Here is a 12,848-nt window from a genome sequence, read left to right as displayed (position 1 = left end):
GAGGAGGTCATCAAGAGGACGTGACCACCAGTTGACCTGAGGCTCTTCACCCCCTCCCCTCCCCTGCCCTTGGAATGTATGGTCTACCCACCGTTCTCATAGCCTGAGCCGTTTCAAGGACTCGGCCTTGAGAGAACAATGTGTTGTTGACATTATCTGGATGGAATACATGACTGAACTCAGTTAAGGCCCCTACAGAAAATTTTAAGATTTTAGGGGGTTAGCGTGAAGATTTACTCATTTTGTGGGTGCCGAAGTCAAGTCTTGTAAATGAGTTCCCTTACTTATTAAACCTGCCACGTACCAATCAGGAGTGGTCCGCCTCTTTCTTTGTTCTCTTCTGCCCTCTGTGTTCAGAGGCCAGTTTCGATTTTCACCCAGGGAACTCCTGAGGTTGCAAACCAATAGGCATGCTGGGATTGCAGTCTAAAACGAGCTTTTTTTTTTTTTTTTAATTTAAATTTTGTTGCTGCTTCACAGAATTAGGAATTATATATTATGGATTATTATGCTCTTTTAAAAATAAATACCCAGTTTCTGAAGGCTTGTTTCTTCCTCTTGGTCAGAGGAACCTTTCTAGGTGATTGGGGTGGACTTAGCTGAAAGATGGAGCATGGGTAGGACTTCTCTTTTCCTTCTTTTATACCAAGTACTTTTCAAAATCTGATTTCTTTCATTAGAAGCATGGTATTACTTAATCTGTGCATTAAGCATAGTATTACTTTTTTTAAAAAAAATAATAAACTATTTTTCTTAAAAACAGATTTAGGTTTACAAAAAAAATTGTGCAGAGTACAGAGAATTCCCATATCTTGCCTTCCCTCCCCCTCCCTCCAGTTTCCCTTACTATTAATACCTTGCATTAATGTGGTCCATTTGCTATAATTGATGAGCCAATAGTGATGCATTATTATCAACTAAAGTCCATAGTTTACATTAGGGTTCACTCCTGTTGTTGTACATTCTGTGGGTTGTGATAAATGTATAATGGCCTGTATCCACCATTATCAGATCATACAGAATAGTTTCACTGCCCTAAAAATCCTTTGTGCTCCCCCTATTCATCTCTCCTCCATCCCAAACCCTGGCAATCACTGATAGTTTTACTGTCTCCATAGTTTTGCCTTTTCCGGAATGTCATATAGTTGAATTCCTACAGTATGTAGCCTTTCAAATTGACTTCTTTCACTTAGTGATATGTGTTTATGATTCCCTCATGTCTTTAGTGGCTTGATGGTTCATTTTGTTTTATTCCTGAATGATATTCCATTGTATGGATGTACCACATTTTGTTTATCCATTCACCTATTGAAGGACATCTTCCAAAATTTGGAAATTATGAATAAGGCTGCAGTAAATATTTGTGTGTAGGGTTTTTTGTGGATATAAGTTTTCAACTCATTTTGGTAAAAACCAAGGAGTACAGTTGCCCTTCTTCTTCTTCAATACAATTTTTATATCTGGTATGCATATCTTGATAAATTGTAATTTGCCCTTGATAGCTAACTCCTGTGCCTGGGATCCTAATTTCTTTTCCTTAATACTATTTCAATTTCTGCCATGGATGAATCGCTAAGCATGCCAGACAGATGTCAACAACTTTCTTTTTGAAGAACAAGAAAATGTTTTCAAGTCTTGTAGGAGCTGTCCCGATACAATTGACACTTATTGATAGAGGTGGACTGTGAAATAATCTGTGTGCTCTTTCTGTGGATGGATATTTAATAGTCACTCCTACCAAAACACACTGCCTTGTCACCTCTGGTTCCTGTGATCATATACATCTTTCTTTTGATGATATCCCAGCCTGTTTATTCTGATCTGAAACACCATCTAATGAGGAGAGAATCATGACTTCAGAATTCATATTCTCCATAAATGTGTGTAATATTGGAAAAAATTCTCAGCCTTTCTGATCTTCAACGTCCTCACTGGTGAAATGGGGCAATAATACCCACCTTGAAAGATGGTGTTGAGGAATGGAAGCAATGTGAAAAAAGCATCTGTATTTCCTATATGCCTGACATATTGGAAGCAATCTGTTGATGGGGTGGTGGTGGTGATGATTAATAACAGCTGTGTGTACAGCCAGGAGAATTAAGTGCTTTGTGCTTCAATAGGGAAATTTTATCTGAAGAGGCAGAGTGATGACCAGCACACATAAACATATCTCCCAATAGCCTCCCTTCTCCTATTGATGTCCACTCATGTTTAAAAGCATTCAGAGCTGTCCACTTGCCATTAACATCTAACTCTCTCATGGACCTACCAGCAGGTCCTCCCATCCAACTGCATCACCTCAAGATCTACAGATCTAATAAATAAGCAATTTTTTCTTTGTCCTGTCACAAATCCTGTTGTCAGCATGGCATTCCTCCTTCTCCATGCCCGTCTGAGGCTTCCTAATTAATCCAGAAAGCTTTGCTGCATGCTCTGGTCCACATAGTTTGTGCAATTCCCCTTCTGCCTGACAACCTCAGAATACTTGGTGACTGGTCATTCATTAGTTCATACTCATAGACTCTTCTTTGTTGTGGTGGTTCATCAACCTCAACAAGGTCTTGAATTTAGGGACCATGACCTCTATTTCTTGTATTCCCTACAGCGTCCTATCACATAGAGCTCTTTAAGTAATCCATGAATTAGTTAATTTGACTCAATCCCAGAAACTGAAAGGTATTAGGCAGCTCAAACCCATAAAGCTACAATAGATTTCTAGGCAACTTTAAAATAAGGAGGATGTTCATTTGTCCAGGAGAGGTCCAGTTTTATTTAGAAATAAGAATATGGACTTATTAAATATCTCTGGATGTCCTTTCTAGGTGGTAGCCCCTGTCCTATGTATTTGCCATCTGGGCAACCCTAGGTTGTCTCTGGATGAGCTGGGAGTGACCTTTAACATGAGTCACTAGTCTCAGCATCTACCATACCCATGTTGACTCCACCATTTCCTAAGGGGCTTATGCTCAACATTAATGACCACATTAGCCCAAGTGACCCGTAATTCGGAAAGCAAGATTTTTTACAACACAAATAATATGAGAGGTTCAAAATCCAAATAGAATATATTTGTGGGTTATTTCATATTTGTGTTCATGTTATTCTCCTCTCTCTTCTCCACTAACATAGACTGTCCTCTAAGCAAGCTCCTTCTACTGCTGTCACCTGTGACACCGGCAGGCAATGCATTTGCTGGAGGGGAAGCTCATTAACAAGGTTAGTAACTCCGCGCAGGGTATTTGTAGGACATTCATTCTGAGTCTTGAGTCTGAGTCCAGAAAGCAATGGAATATTCCATGTAACCCCAGCCCCACCCCCTGTGACTTCTGCTGCCCCCTAGGGTCTGTTTCTCCTGTAAGGGGTCAGAGCTGCCTGGCAGAGGCCGACTGAAATTCAGAGGAATCCTGACTTTAGCTGTTTCAGAAAAGTGACCCAGTATTTGAAAATGACGAGAACATAATTAAGCATGAGTAAAAGGCTTGGAGTCGTTCCCGTTCTCCATAAGGGGTGTTCACCAGCGTGACTGTTATTTTTGTGACTATCGCTTTATCTACATTTTGACTAGCACTGGGAACACTACCTCTGGGCAACTTAAATGAAAGTTTGTTTTCCAGGATGAAATAAATTGGCAGAAATTTCCATTGTTCATCAAATCTGGTGTAAATGGTTTGCCTGAGCTGGATATTTCTGGGTCCTGGGTGCACTCCTGAAGAAATAACTGCTGCTGTTCCAAGTAGAAAGTGGTCGAGGAGACAACTATTCCACGCTTGCAGCTTTTATTTTCTATCACTGAGATGTGAAACGATAGCCTAAACTATCTGAGAAGGAACAGCATTCAGCTATGCTGGATTTCCAATGCTTCCCAGATTTTGTGCTATTAGCTTATTTTTTCCAACACTGCTCTATGATAACAATCCCCTCCTTTCCCTGCACTCCTGGCCCCTCACGATGTTTTATTATGGTCCTGCTGAAAGAAAAGGTGTCTGTGCATACTGTAGCTCTTCATCTGGCGTCAGGGATTTCCCTTTGATTTGGAAAGAATAATCTTTCAAATTCCGCTATAAAATATACAGGAGGGAGAAAGATTAAGCTCCAGGAATGTGCACTGGTGTTGACATTCGTTCAAATAATGAGCTGAAGGTCATTTTTCTTTAATACTGCTCATGTGGGTGACCAGTTGCTCTAAAGTCTGCATTATCAGCAGTGCTGTTCACCACTGATTTACACAACGTGGTTTAACTTTGTCTCCATCCTTCCAGATATTCAAACGTAGCCAATATTCAGCAGGTACCTCCAAGACATCACGAGCAACTCCCCAGCCCCCTCCTTGCTCTCCCGCTGGTTCTGCCCGGAATGTTTATGGTGAATCGTCAGCTATCTCCTCCTTGGCAACCGTCCATGCTTTCCTGTAGCTGGAATTGCCCGCATTCGCATTTGCAAACAGAGGCTCACTCAAGTGTTGCTAAAGGAGAGGGGTGGAGCCGAAAAGCTTTAAAAAGGAAAGGGGAGTCACTCTACTTTTCAAAAAGAGAAACCGTGTTTGGGGAGGAATCGTATGTCCATATTTCTTCTTTCAGCCTCGTGAAGGGTCGTGGTTGGAACTTTCCACCAATTCTTTCCTTTTTTTTTTTTCCCTCTCTCTAGCCTTGGCCCTGCCGCTTTGCCTGTCACAGTGAAGTCCGCGGCAGGCCTCCAGTGCACGGCTGTTAAACTCCGCGAAATTTGTCATAAGGGTGTCAGGTATTTCTTACCGGCTTCCCAAAAACTTCGATAAAGAAATCTTTCCTTGGAGTGTCCCCTTCAGGCTGCATTTTGACGCTGTCTTGAGTTGAAGGAGAAGGAGCTCGAGGGCAACAGGGCAGCAGAGGAAAAGATGCCCCAGGGCTGCAGGCCAACCCGGGTGGCCACGCTGGGGGTCAGACATACCCACCTTGCTCGGGCTGTGCTGAAGCAGAGTCAACTTATTTTCTGTTGAGAGTTCAAGCCCGTCGAGATTATGCTGCTGTTCCTTATCATTCTGTTGCCGGTAGTTTTTAAATTTAGTTTTGTTAGCCTCTCAGCACGGCAGCGCTGGAGCTGTCCTGAAGGCTCTCCCTCGGGAAATGGGAATTCTACTTGTGTGGGTAAGTAACCCCATCAAAAGGAGTTCGCGTCTTCCCGGGAACTGCCCTCAGATACCTGTTCATTCCGTCTTGTATACTTGGGCATATATATATATATATTTTTTGGTTTGTCTTTGGGTGTGTTTATTTGCTTCCTTTTGGTTTTCTAATGCTGGCTGTTAGAGCTAATCTGCTACTAACTATAAAAATTCATGGCTCTCAAATTGTTCTTCTGTGTGTGAGTGAATAGGTCTCATTTTTAACTAGCTGAACATTTCACATAAACCTCCGTCTTGGTTCTGACATGAGGAGTGATTAAATATTTAGTTGATTAGCTTTATACGGGAAACTGGGGAAACGGATTTTTTTTTTTTTTGAGACTCTTTCTTAAGCCATGAAGAAAAAAATATCTTCCTTCGGATAAATGTGTTTAAGAACTCAGAGGCTGCTAACACCCAGTGAAAAATGGGAAGGGAATTGGGCACAAAAGTGACTCCATCATTGTGAAAGTTAAGCTAAGTTTCAAGTTAAACCTCTTCCCATCCTCCCTCACTGCTGTTTCTGAAGCTCTGACGCAGCTCCAGTTTTTAGTAACAGGTGCATTGTAATTTGGGGAACTGCTAAGAAATGCTAATATGCCACAACCCCTCCCATATTAAATGGGTTTTTAATCAAGAGTGAGTGGGAATTCTACTGAATGTAAAATAGCAATCCTGAGTAAGGACTTTGCCTGAAAAAAATGTCTCTTCCCCCTGCCCCCTCCTCGATTCATTTAATTTAATCCTTGGGTGGGTCTCCAACCTGCTGCTCAAACAAGTTAGACATTTCCATCCATTACAGACCATGAACTGCCCTGATATTCCTTTCTTGGCATTTTGCCCTTCTGAGAAGAGGGCTAGCTCCCAAAAAGAGGTAGATTGAAGGAAATACAGTAAATTTTCCAGAAGAGAAGCCTCTGGAATATAGCACGAAATAGTGGGAATGAAGGGAACGCTTCTGAGGCAAACAGCTGTTGTTGGGCTCCTGTCCTGGCCGTCCCGTAATGGAAGTTACCAGTGAGGAAGTCAGGGCCCTGTCACCAGGCAGCATTTACTGGAACAGGTGAGCAGATCCCTAGGGTACTGGAAGGAAGGACTGCATTCTAGTTATCTCCATGTCCCCAGCACCTAGAACATTTCTGCTCTCATAGTATATGCTCAATAAATTCTTGCTGAATGAATAGAGTTGTGTTTCCCTGGTCTGCTAATCAAGGCCCTGAAGAATAGCAATGAAAAGGGAATGAAAAAAAGCAAAAATGACCTCATGAGCCTGTTACACAGCTGTTGGAGACATAGCTTTACACATAGTCATGTCGAGTGGACTGGATCGCTTTGGGGTGGAAGTAGTTGGCGAGTGACCAGAGTCAGGCACTGCCATCTGCATGGGATGAGGGGAGATAGTGGGAGCCACTCAAGAAGCAGAACCTGAGACAGCAAAAATAGTATGAAAATGAACTTTTACTCATAGCTTTAGAGTCTCAGGGAACAACCCGATCCCTGCTAGCAAGTGAGTCTGCAACTCAGGCTTCTTGCCCGCCCCCTGCCAGTGGCTCAGAAGTGTCTTCACTGAGGCTGGTTGAAGAAATAAACTTGAAGCCCAGGATAGAGACAATGAGCTAGGGGGACTGTGTCACAGAGTGGAAGGAACAGAGGTTTTAGAAGCAAACATACCTCATTTCAAATCCATGCTACCTACTTAATACTTGAGCTACAGTGGAATATTGCTGAAAAATAATAATGCCCCCTTTCAGAATTGTTGTGTGGATTCCATGAGATAACACAGGAAATGCACCTGCCACGGAGGCTAGCAGATTGTGCTCAATAAACGTCCTCTGGGCTCCATATCTTGGCTAAATCTCTTTGATCAAATCCTATCACAAAATGCCTTACTTGAGCACTGCAGTGACATGGCACAGACCCCACGGAGGGTGGAATGTCTGGATGCCACTTTGTGACTCTGTCTCTTTGCTCCCTTATTCCTCGCAGGTCACAGGTTTAAAGCCCCTACTTTATACTCCAGGTCTCCTGTTAGCTGATAACTGCCTGGGTCACACCCTATGCCCCATGCATTTCAGAGGATAGCATTTCTCCTCTCTAAATAGATAATGGACTAAATAGATATGGTGCCATCATCTATTTTTCCTCTAATTAAGTTCTACTTGCCTTATTCCTTGCCCCTGGCATTGAGACAGACCACCTGTAGCCAGCCTGACCCAGCAGGAAGAATGCTTTGTGGTCTGATTCAGGTACTTCATGCAATGTCGTCTTGCATGTGACTGTGAGCCAGAGAAAATAAGTGATAACAACACAGAACTGGGTTTTCTTCATTTCTTCCCTCCCCTACACCTCCTGCTTTTTTTTTTTTTTTTTTTTAAATCAACTGTGTATTCTGTTAGCTTCTGTTTGAACTACGGTACATAAGGAGAGCAGTAAGGAAAACTGCTGGCCAGTGGCTTCTGAACTTTCAAGCCTATTTACCCTGGAGGAGAAATAGCAGTTGAAAAGGAACTGTTCCTGTTTTATATCTGTACCTGCATTATTTAAATGAACTTTCCTGGTAAATAGAGTGAAGAAGAAGTACAGGTCAAGCCTCAGAGAGCTGGCTGCAGGCTGGATCCTGGGGCACTAGTTAGCCAACTGGGGAGGTCACTTTTAGCAGCAAACAGTGAAATCACTGATTTCAGCACCGGTTAAGGCTTGGTCAGCTTCCCAGTCAAGTGCAAACCAGAGGAACTCCATGATCAAAATCTTGTTTGTTTTTTCAGCCAGAGTTATGCAAAAGCTTTTCCAAAATAGTCTAACTGCAAAGAAATTACAGGAATGATCTTTTATGCATACCACGTGAATAAAAGCATCACCTAAATACTCAGTGGTTTGTGGTCTTTGAGGGGTAGTAGAGCTCAGTGGTAAAGAGCTTAAATTTTGGAAACTGCCTGCCTGGGTTCGAATCCCAGTTCTGCTGCTTGTGAACTGTGTGTCATTTTCCTCAGTATCAAGTAAAGATAACTACCCCCTCCTCCAAGGATTGTTGTCAGGATTGTGTTGAAGTAGTTGTTTTCAATGCTGGCTGTACATTAGAACCACCAATGGGGTTAGCATCTGGTCGTTGTGAGTGAGTCAGAGTCCCTTCTGGAGGTGGAACCTGGGCATCTTTTTCTGTTACTCTCCCTTGGTGATTTCAACAGGCATAATGGACAGCCTGGGTTTACGGCCACTCAGTTAATACATGTAAAGTGCACAAAACAGAGCCTGGCATTGTAATAAGCACTCAATAAGTCTTAGCTGCTATTAGTATTTTTATTGTTGTTAACATTATTTTATTGGTGGGAATAGTGGTAGTATCTTCTAAATATGGCTTAGTTTCTTCTATAATAATTGAATTTCTTTTACACATGGAAAAACGCCACATTGAAAAACCCAATGACAGTTTTATAACATTACAATTTGTAGTCAAAATAATTTCAACATACATAATTTGTATTTCTGTGCTCAAAAGAAATGTTTATTAAAAACACAAAACTGTATCATACTGGTTTGAGTGAGTGCCCTTGCGGAACTGCAGCTCCAATATTTGCCTTTCTGTGACATCAACTGATAAAAAATTCCACTGAGTGCAAAGTAAGTCTGCTTGTTAGATTTCTTACCAGTAGTGATTTTAACAACAGCAAAAACAAGCCACTTGAAAGTATTTTAATTTCTTACGTATTTTTCCTTATGTTTGGAACCAATTTCCCTAAGATTTGTAAAGTTGTTGAGGGCATATAAAGGAATGATAAATTAGTTCTTCAAATGAATTTACATTTTTGGGCTAGTTGGGGGTTGTCCATTTTATTTGACATTCAATTTAGAAGTTGGAAGGTGAGACTTATTTGCTTATTTCAGAGTAGAGCAAATAATTGTTTCCCATCAAAAGTAAATGGACTAGTAATTTGTCTTAAGTAAATTCAGAATCTTACTTTATCATCTACAAATTTGCCTTCATAAAAAATCCATTTGAAATAATTCCTTGTATACAATAAATGGTGGGGCTTTCTTAAAAACATCAGTAGTCTCCAAACTCCATTCCATCTGTAAAAAAAAGTTAAAATGTGGACATACGTTCCCAAAACACATGTTTATTTATCAGTTACTTACATAATATATATACTGATATTGTGAACATTATACAACACATAACATTTCTAACATTTTCTTTCCACACAATAATGAACCATCTTACAATCTCGAAGTGGTTACACGTCCTACTTGGGAGAGACTGTTTCAGAGAACTAGTAAAACGATGGAATAAATGCTTCATCCTTCTTCCTTATTAGCTCAGCTCCTTTCACTTAAGCATGAAGAGAAAAGCAAAAAGGTTGCTAAGTTTTTTATAAAGTAAAGGGGAATTATTTATAGTGAATGACTTTTTTCAGAATATGTAATTGTAGAAATTAAAATTGATCTCCCCAGTTGGTTAACTTAGCGCCCCAGGATCCCTCCTGAAGTAGGGTTGCGCTGAAATTCTGCCATAAGGGCCAGAAGAACAGACCACATCCCTAAGAATGGGTTGGAGTTTCATAAATTCTAAAGCTCTATGGCCTGCTGGGGTCATAGTATCTTAGGATTTTTAAATAAAAATGGTCTGTGTCTCTATCTCATGTTCTGGAGAAACTCATTGTCTCCCTCCTCTATCCTGGAGAATTGCTGGGCAGGGACGGTGATGTGGAAGGAAAGGCTCTGTGTCCATTTGGTCCTTCCACTGAATTATTGACTACTGTGTGCCTTGCTTCCCTCACGCGCTGTCCCTTTCCCACACTCCATTACCTCACACCCACACCACCCTGTTTCACTTCTCAAAAGAGCCAGTGCCTTGGGCTGTGAGGGTACAAACTTTAACTGAAGGCTTGTGGCAAAAAAAAGGTATGGTCAGGGCTTCCCTGGTGGCGCAGTGGTTGAGAGTCCGCCTGCCGACGCAGGGGACACGGGTTCGTGCCCCGGTCCGGGAAGATCCCACATGCCGCGGAGCGGGTGGGCCCGTGAGCCATGGCCGCTGAGCTTGCGCGTCCAGAGCCTGTGCGCCGCAACGGAAAAGGCCGCGACAGTGAGAGGCCCGCGTACCGCAAAAAAAAAAAAAAGTCATGGTCACATCCTGATCCAGCACATCAAACAACTAGAACAAAATGTTTTTCATTCTTGTACTTAAAAGTTAAATAATTGTTTTGTGTGGAAAAGCCTTACCCACCATCCTCTCTTGAGCGCCAGCTTCTCGCCACATTTAGCCACCCGTGTTTCTCAGTGACCTTGATCTACACCTAGTCCTGTTCATCTCGGCCTCCTTCATCTCCTCCTTCAGGCAACCACTGTAGATTTATTCCTCCTCCAATTGTGTTTGCTTGATCATATCCTAGGCCTCTCTTTATAAATAATAATTTAAAAACCTTAAAAAATTTCTAAATAGTACACTGGAGTGTTTTAGTAAAAACAAAACAGTTATTTCTCAGAAGAGAAATTCTGGCCACAGGTGAAACCAATCTTTTCGCTTGTCTTTCCACAATGGGGGAGTGTTATGTTTGAGGCAGAAGAGAAGACCAGGTGGTGGGAATGCCACGTGAAGTGGAGACTTTTCCTGAACTCTCAGGCTAGGAAGGGGCTGCGGAGTTCTAGGGTTAGGGGAGCCGTTTCTCTGGCCCGGTGGACACAGGTCAGAAGTGAGGTGGGGCACTGCCTTGAAAAAAGGCCTTCATAAGTCTGGTCTTGGCCAGCCATTGTAAGGTGTGTTGTTCTTCTTTTCTATTAATCACTAGTCATTAAAGAAGATCTGATTAAAAGTTAAAGATTGATCTCACTTGCGCTGAGGAAAATGAGCAAAAGGCCAGTCCCATGTTTCAGGTGAAATGGTAGAATGAGTGGCGGGTAGGAGGGACTGTCTTCCACAAGCACCGTGACTCCACAGTGATGTGGCAGGAATGGGAGGAGGACGGATGAGAGCCACCAGTGGGTGAAGATGAGAGAGGCAGAATATTCCCCAGTCAGTGGTCTGCTATTAGGAGAATCAAATTGTTTGGATTACGAAGCAATTACGATGTCTCCTCTCTTATTTTTATCATTGACCCGTAGATTCTATTGTACTAATTTATTTAGATTAATTTATATATTGTCTCTTAATCCAGATGCTTAAAAAATCAAACATTAGACCTCAGATGAAAGGAAACAAAAATTCCTTACCTGGGAAACTCGTCTTCTAAAATCTGTTCAACATTCTTAACCTTTTAGTCACTTTGATTATAGTGGAGAAAAATCGGAAAAGAAACTAGTGACTTTCCAATATGTGTAAATTGCCTGATCTAAGATATTTCAGCAATTACTTTAATGAAATAGTTTTGCAAACCTGTTCTGAGGAAAAAAATTAAAGACTCAGTAGCTAGCCGCAATAGCTGGAGAACTTTTTCGGAATGTCCAGGTCAGTTTTAAACAATGTACTTTCTTTCAAGGAATTTCTCAGTATTTTTCAAGAAATTCTCAAATTCCACAAAGCAGTTTAGTGTTTAGTTAAGTTTTAGTAATAACTCCAAATTTGAGCAATCCTAGAGCTAGGGAACAAAATGTTAGTTTCACTGTGTTATAGTTTCTAATGTTAGAATTAACTTTAAGAAAGAACCAGGAACAAAAACAACAGCAACAAAGAAAACCTTGAGCATTGAAACAATTGTCCCCAGTATCTATTTACTTCTTGCCTACAGGTGAATACTTTCATCTAGAACGCTAATACTACTCACCATGGAGGGAGTATTACCTGGATATTAGGTGAACCAGGAATGCAGATTTATTTTGTAGGGATTCTTTATTAACAATAATGTTAATACAAATATTAGCTTTGCATACCATCACTCCAGTCATGTCCCCAGCTGTCCCATTTGCTGGGACCCACAACAAGAAGATGACTGAGATCCAGGCCTGAAAGGATGTGTAATGTTTTTGTCAGGTGTAGAAGAAGAAAAAATTACATTAAACAGAGGAGACCTTTATACTTCTTGAAAGATCTAGCCATATCTGAAAACACATTGTATTTTATATGGCGGATGTAACTAACCTCTGAGGGCGGTTGTGGAATAATACATGTAAATACACGTATGTCTTTCTTTAGGAGATCTTTTCCTTAACGTCATCATTCAAAACTTTCCTTTGATGCTGGAAATTAGTTAATGTATAGGAACTGCAGTCATTTTAGCCAAATGCAAGGCAGGAACTTCTGTTCTCATCACCTCTTGACCTTTCTAAGTCTGAAGTTTGAATTGGTGTGTGCATCTCTTTTCACTTATGACCTTGATTTTCATATTCTCCCAAGCCTGGCCATGCTAATGTGTTTGGATTTCCCAAGTATTTCCCAGGATACTTAGTACACTGGAGTTTGTGTGAGAATGACGGTGATTCATGGTGGGCACTGATTTATTTGCAAAGTACCCTCCAGTGTAGGATAGACGAAGCCTTTCAGAGAAAGGCACTACCTTCTTCCTCCATTCCGAGACACCTATCAGGGTGCTACGGACTAGCTTTGTGTGTAGTAAGTGGATTTCATTCATGGGGTGGTTCTTTTTGTGGGTAGTTTGTTGCTAGGATACACAGACAGTCCTAACAACTTCATGGCAGCTGTCTTGTTCTTTAGCACATGGTGTGTCTGTTGAGAAATAGTATTTTATTTTGTTCACTTCAATGCTTTTCTGGTTAAAAT

At 41.3% G+C, this 12,848-nt stretch overlaps 1 protein-coding gene across 4 annotated transcripts in view; it reads left to right on the top strand.

Annotated features, from left to right (window-relative positions):
* The first annotated feature begins 3,146 nt into the window (after window positions 1-3,146).
* The window catches only part of EGF (epidermal growth factor), a 95,334-nt gene continuing 85,632 nt past the window's right edge, over window positions 3,147-12,848 (top strand). For 3 of the 4 annotated variants that reach the window (XM_032633401.1, XM_032633402.1, XM_032633400.1), the window contains exon 1: window positions 4,545-5,123. In XM_032633401.1, coding sequence (XP_032489292.1) covers window positions 4,997-5,123 — 127 coding nt within the window. In that variant the 5' untranslated portion in view covers window positions 4,545-4,996. Of the gene's footprint in view, window positions 3,217-4,544; window positions 5,124-12,848 lie in introns of those variants that run through there. The other variant, XM_032633399.1, reaches the window with a different exon arrangement.

The sequence above is a fragment of the Phocoena sinus genome, chromosome 5 (assembly GCF_008692025.1).
Source record: "Phocoena sinus isolate mPhoSin1 chromosome 5, mPhoSin1.pri, whole genome shotgun sequence".
NCBI classification, from domain to species: Eukaryota; Metazoa; Chordata; class Mammalia; order Artiodactyla; family Phocoenidae; genus Phocoena; species Phocoena sinus.
The sequence above is the reverse complement of the archived record's forward strand: the minus strand, read 5'-3'. Positions and strand labels throughout refer to the sequence as shown.